This window comes from Leishmania infantum, chromosome 29 (genome assembly GCF_000002875.2).
Source record: "Leishmania infantum JPCM5 genome chromosome 29".
NCBI classification, from domain to species: domain Eukaryota; phylum Euglenozoa; class Kinetoplastea; order Trypanosomatida; family Trypanosomatidae; genus Leishmania; species Leishmania infantum.
This window is the reverse complement of record NC_009413.2, coordinates 174002-180648: the sequence shown is the minus strand read 5'-3', so window position 1 is coordinate 180648 and position 6647 is coordinate 174002. Positions and strand designations below refer to the sequence as shown.

Genomic DNA, 6647 nt, shown 5'->3' with positions numbered 1-6647 from the left:
TTTTCCCATTTCATTCCATCTCACCTCGCTTCACCTCATCTCACCTGTCTGTGTTGTGCTGTGTTGTGCTCTTTCCATTGTGGTCTGCCGTCTGCGCACGTGACTCCCTCATCTCTTCTTCCGTTTTACGTTTGTGCTCCCCTCCCCTTTTCACCGTCTGCTACTGGCTGGAGGTGCACCAGTGCTTCTGCGGCTGCGTTGTGCGAGTTTTCGGATCGCTTGCTGTTGCTCGCACAAACGTCCTTCCCCTCCCCTCCCCTCCCCCCTCGCTCTCGACGCGAATACACTGTGTCTTCCCAGGAAGCGCAATTTACGCACACAAGTCGTCCTCGCACGGTCGCAGAGCGACGGCAGAGCAAAGAAAACAAAAGCTCGAATCGCGAACAGTGACACTCCCCCGCTTGCGCACCCATGCTCCGTCGAGCAGATGACGACATCAGGGCCTGTGCAGGCACCTCCGCCCCATCGTCGCCGAGCTACCGAGACGAGTTGGCCTCCTGTGCTGACACGGAGCGCACGTTTGTGGCGGACAGCCACAGTTTGGCTAGCCCGCCGTCCCCAGCTCCGCTCGTGTACGTGTCGTTGACGCTTCCCTCGTCGGAGCACCCGCCGTTGCGCCTGTCCTTGGCGCCTGCGTCACCGTTACGTGCCAGCGCGGAGGGGCTTGTGCGAAGCCCGGCCAAGGGAAAATCATCTGCGCATCCGTGTGCGTGCACTTGTGCATGTATGAATGAGATTACCGCCGTCCGATACGCGTCGCCCCCGGATTCCGGCCGAAGCATGGTGTCAAGGGAAGGGAACAGCACTTCAGCTAACCTTGAAGACGTTGCAGATGAACAGCGGTGCCCCAGATGCTTCTGTGCCTACCTGGAGCCCACAGAAATCCACGCTGTCGGCGACGACCTGTTCAACGACACTGGCGCCAGCAGCGTCAGTGCCCGTTGCAGTCGCAGCAGTAGTGTTTACCGTTCTGCAGAGGAGTGGGGCGTCTTGTGGACACAAGTGTTTCCACTTCACATCTCCGTCTACCTCCGCGTGAGAGACGTGATCGAGGTTTCACAGGTCTGCCGGATGGCGCATGGCGCGGCGCAGCAGACGTGGGTCTGGCGGTCGCTCGCAGAACACCACCACTCTATCCAGCCAGCTGCGCTCGAGCAGACATTCTCGATGGCTGCTCGGGAATGGGACGAGGAGAGGCCGACCGAGACGCCGCAGCGCCTGCGCTCATGCAGCCCTCTGCCTCTGCTGACTGGGACGAATAGCCGTACCCCTCAGCGCAGCGTGCATTTCCGGGCCGAAACGGCTGCGCACACAGCCGCCGGGGACGATGAGGACGCATCCAGCGAGGAAGCGGAAACGGGCGAGCTTGACACTCTCTCCAACGACGAAGGCGCAGGCGAGCTTGACACAACGCAACCGCCACGGTACACGGACGCTGCGATGCCATCCTCGGCGGCGGTGGCCGCCGCAGGTGCTGCCTCCGCTCCTGCCTCGCCTGCCGCTGTGGCGGAGGAGGTGGATTCCGCTCCCCATCGATCTGGTCTACGTGCTCTGCCGTCTGGCACGTCCGCCCGATTCCTATGGCAGGCAACCGCCGCTGCAATGCCGTCGCCGTCCAGCCCAGTGTCGTCCCCTCCGCCCGAGGACGACGAAGCCGCAGACGCCTCAGAGGCATCGAGCGTCACACCGCTACCCAGAGAAGCCGCGGGGAGGAGTCCTGCGCCCTTGCTCTCGATGGTCACTGCAGCCGCCGCCACCGCATGCGGGGCGGAGCAGCCTAACATGTGCGCCCCACCACACTCAGCCGTGCTGACATTTCTCACGGAAGGCCAGCGCAGCACTACCGCCGTCACCAACAACGGCGCGGGCACCTTGTCGGGAGAAAAATGGCGTGCGCGGCGGTGGGCCGCGGCACAGGAGGGCCTTCCACCGCCCTCACCGGCGGAGCTGAATAGCTCGGTGACAGGCGCTGAGGCAACGGCGGAGGGGGATGCGTCGTCGCGGACTGCATTCTTTGCTGGGCCATTGCGCTGCCACCCCTCCTACACGCTGGAGATGGCGACAGACGTGACAGTGGACGGGGCGGCCTCGCCCATGCCGGCGGCCGCTCTCAGCAGCGCTGCTCATAATGGTCGGTTGCCTGAGCAGGCGTCCATATCAACCGCAGCAGTCTACTCTTTTACCTTGTGTAGGGCCACTGCTGAGCGGACGGTGCTGCACAGCGCGCCGGAGTTCCCGTGGAAGGCGTTCACGCAGTACCTGCACATCAACCGCGTTCAGCGCAGCCTCTCGCAGCTGAAGGCGCTGTCAAACATAGCGCGCGCGGAGCTGTGCCGAGGCGGTGCCTGGGACGCTGCGTACGGCGCCTTGAGTCGTGCCATTCACGTTCTCTTCCAGGCCGGCAGCTGTCGCAGCGTGGAGCACCTCACACACCTGGCTGAGACGCTGGTGCGGCGTGCGTCGCTCTGTCGCCACCGCGGCCACCTCTACGTTCTGGCCGCCTTCACCGACTTATCGGTGGCATGGATGCTTTGCCCAGACAGCACCGCCTCCTCAGACCTTGCCGAGCTGCGTGCTCGAAAGGAGCTGGCGCAGGAGTCGCCTGCAACGTGGCTGCAGCGGTGCAACGACGCAGCGCACGTCGCAACTCCGGTGGCGCTGCTCGGCATTATCGCGCAGGTACCGACGCTCTTCCCTCAGAATCGAGCCCTGTGCCTCTGCAGCGCGCTCACCTTCTACATGTATGCCAAGCGGATGCTGCGACATTCACTGACGCACCTTCTGTGCCGCGCTGCCGAGTGTATGACCCCTGGCACCGAGGAGGAGCTGCTCGTGACGGCGCTCCGCGAGGTGGCCGCCGCGCAGCAGAGCAAGGAGGTGACGAGCGCCCAGAAGGCTTGCGCAACCGCCGACTATGCTTTCTCGCTGCTCCCCCTGCACGTGCGCAGCGCAGCCGAGACGCTGACGGCGGCGTGGGTGCGGGACTGCTTTCCTCCTGACGGGCCAGCGTCCACCGCAACCATCACGGACTGGGCAGACGTGGCCCCAGAGTCTCTTGCGTACATCCACACCACGCCGTTGGAGGTGCGCTGGGTGGCTTGGCTGGTCTGTGAGGTGCGGTGGTTCGCCTACGAAGAGCTGATGGGTCCGCTGCCGTGCCAGACGGCACTGCTGAGCATCGTATTCGGTCCTACCGCGAACAGTCGCGCTGACGGGCTCGTGCGGCTGTCGATGCAGTACGCGAACGCTGATGTGCGCAGCGAGGACTTGCGGCCGGCCCTGCCTCACGGAACGAGCCGAGGCCACCTTGCCCAGAACCTTCTGGAGAGCGCTCTTCAGTTGCGTCCGCTGCATCCCACGGCCGCTCTGCTGCTTGCGCGCATGCACGCGCGTGACGCGGAGGGCCTGGGCAGGGCGAATGCGGTGCTGACCGACAGCATTCACGCGTGGGCACAGCGCTTCAGCATGCTGGGGTTGCGCGGCTCAGCGGAGGTGAAGCTCGACGTTGCGCCAGAGGACCAGCAGGCACCGCCTGTGCGTGAGAGCGCTACCGTGCTTGCATATCTGCACCGGCGCGATCGTCGCCCGGAAGTCTGCTTCATCCCGTCGGAGCTGCTCGTGGAGCGCAGCCGGTGCCTGCATACCATCGCTGACATAGCGGAGGCGACGGAGCAGCACCCGACCCTGTCCTACCCTTACCAGATGCGTGCCGCCATGGCCATGGACCGCGGCTACCACCTTGCTGCCGTCATGGAGCTGAATCGCATCATGACGCTCACCATGGACCCGAACGACATCGCGCTGCGGGTGCGATTCCTGCAAGACGCCATCGCCATGGCGTCCAGCTCGACCGAGGCGGACGCATCAGCAACAGCATCAGCGACGGCGGCTGAGGGAATATTAGATCTCGCCTCCGTAGGGACCGCCGCGGCTTCCGGTGGCAACGACAGCAGCGATGGGGAACTGGCGCTGCCGTCGAGCGCGAGCACACCACCGCTCCCGTCGCTCCAGCTCGTGCCGCTATATCGTGCGTGGGCGGCGAGGATGTTGGGCCTTCTCACCTTGCTGCGCTCTCCAGTATCGACGATCCCTGGCAGCCAGCAGCCACGCTCCCGATTCCCAGGTCGAGAGTGGCTGCCAGCTCCGAGCGGTGCAGGGCCCTCCACGTCTTCGGAGGGACACGTCTCGCGTGTCGCGAGCATGGCGTTTAGCGACGGCGACGATGAAGCGACATTGGTGGGTGCGGCGACTGATGAATTCGACGCCGCACACGTGCGGGCCTTTCTCGAAGACTTGCTTTCACCGACTGCCGCCCCTCTTGCTTTGACGGCCATCAACACTGGCGCTCGCACACCTGCGCACGCTCGTTGAGCGGTGTTGTGTGCGAGTGTGTCCCCCTTGCGTCCTGCACGCGAGCACGACTCTTCTCGCTGCATCGGCGCTGCTCTCTCTCTCTCTCTCGCGCACCCTCAACACATACATGCACGCACTCACGCAATGCTTAGCGACAGAATGGCGAAGCCAAGTGATGTCGGGGGTGGGCCGAGAGGTGGTGAAAACGGCGTGCTGGCCTTGGAAGTAACTTACGAAGAGCCGAGCTGATGAGCATATCTCTGAGGTCGGGCCGTTTGACAGCTGTCTCGGAGGACTCCTCGCTTCCTCCATGCGCTCTCTCGCTGGGGTGTGCATGTGTACCGATGCGTCGTGCCGCCTTCGTGTCGTGGTCTATCATCCTCGTTTCTCTGTGTTCCTCTCGCCTCTCTTATTTCGGCACAACCGCGCCCAACGCGTAAGCATGTTGAAAAAGGTGTGCTCTGACGACGTGGAGGGCCACTCCTGACGATTCGCGGCGCTCATGTAGCTCGCCGCCCACCTACGCAACCCATTTTTATATTCCGCCGGTCGCGGTGGGGGTGGGCATGTGCAGAGCTCCTGTGCTTCTGTACGGGTATTGCTTTTGGTGTTCACCTAGCTGGCTGTCTTTCGTGATGATGATGGTGGGAGGCTTTGTGGTTTCTCCTTTGCGTTGCTGAGTGTATCATCTTCCCATTTTTGCCGTGTAGTGATCGTTGCTTCGCTCCTTGACACCCCCCTCCCTACCCCCTCCCAATCCGAACGCCGTCATCCATGCCACGTTTCTTTGGTGTTGTTGTCTTTATGGTTCCTTTTCCGTTCTCATGCCGCTGCTTGCTTCTTGTTTTTCTCTCTCTTGCTCGCGCACTCACTCGCTGCCTTGCTGGTTTCATTTTTCTTTGTTGGTGTGTTTCTCTTGTACGTGCGGGCGTGTGTGGGCTCTCAAAACGTTCGCGCATCGGTCGGCGATGGCGGCTGTGGTCGCTGCCGCCCTTTCGAAGACGGGAATTTCGCTTCGCGTGTTTCTTCATTTTTTTCGCTGTCTCGTTCGCCTGCTTGTTTCTTCTCTCCCTTCTTTTTGCACTCGCATGCTTGCACTCCTGCACGCAGCCATTCAAGGAGGCACTTTTTGTGCCAGTGAGAGGCAGTCCCAACGCGAGGGGCCGCATCACCACCTCCTCGACCTTGCGGTCCTTCTCTTCCCGTTCCTCCGTGCCGTGCCAAGAAACGTTACCCCTGCATACGCACACAGACGATAGACCCCCACCCACAAAAAAAAGCGACCCAGTCCCAGCGTCTGTGGACGTAGATAGAGGGACGCCATGCACTTGTGCTTGTCGTCGCGTGCATGTGCGCATGATTCTGTGCGGCTGCATTTGTGCGTGTAAATGGACGCTTATTCCTTTCCTTCTTCGTCTTGCCCTCACCCCTTTTTTTTTTGGTTTTGTGATTGGAGTCTCTTTTGTTTCTCTTCATTTTTTTCCGGCTCAGTTCTCTCTTCCTTGTATTACTCCCCTTCCCTCCCAGGCCCTGCACACACCACCTCGCTCGCTGCGTGTTTCTGTGGACGCGTGCGCCCGCCTCTTCCCTGCTGCCTCTTCTCCTCGTACTTTCTCGTTTCTCTTGCTTGTGTACTCTTGAGTGAAGCGCGGCGTCCGCTCTGTTTTCTTTGTTGTTTGCCGTTTGGTTCTTTCAGTCTTTGTGTCTTGGTGCTTCAGCGTTCGCTGCGCACTCTTTTCCGCTCGGCACACGCAGCACGTCTGCTGCTACTGCTGTTCCTGCCGCCATACCAGTGCGCTCACGCGTAGCCTTTCTCGCCCTTCTTTTTTTGTCGTTGCGCACACGTAGACATACACATACACACACACACACACACACACACACACGTAATGACCGCCTATAGGCGTCACGTTTTTTTTTTTCCGTTGTGTGTGTGTGTCTCTCCGTGTATGCGCATGCACGTGCCGCAGTTGGAGGTGCTTGCTCGCCCCTGTATGCACGTGTGGTCGATCTTGTCCCCTTTCGCCTTATTTCTTCTCGCAGGCCTCTTCATGGACGTCACAGACGAAGAGAGCCAAGAGGGGAAGGGGAGGGCCGGACACGAGGAGGGTCGAGTGAGAAGAACACGCACCCCATTGAGCCTCGGTGATTTCGTTTTGGTGTGCACTCTCCCATTCTGCATTCTTCCCTTTTTCCTTGTGAGGTGGTGTGCAGGCGCGAGCGCCGGAGTGTCTGCTTGGCATTTTCAAGCGTGTCTGAGCAACTCCTTCATCTCTCCGAGTTGTTCGTTTTTC

At 61.3% G+C, this 6647-nt stretch overlaps 1 protein-coding gene across 1 annotated transcript; it reads left to right on the top strand.

Moving 5' to 3' along the window:
• Window positions 1-780: 780 nt before the first annotated feature.
• LINJ_29_0510 (hypothetical protein, unknown function) lies at window positions 781-4371 on the top strand (the record flags this gene model as incomplete). The annotated part of the gene is made up of 1 exon (XM_001466534.2): window positions 781-4371. One exon carries the CDS (start codon window positions 781-783, stop codon window positions 4369-4371), a length of 3591 nt encoding a protein of 1196 aa, XP_001466571.2.
• Between the last annotated feature and the right edge of the window lie 2276 nt (window positions 4372-6647).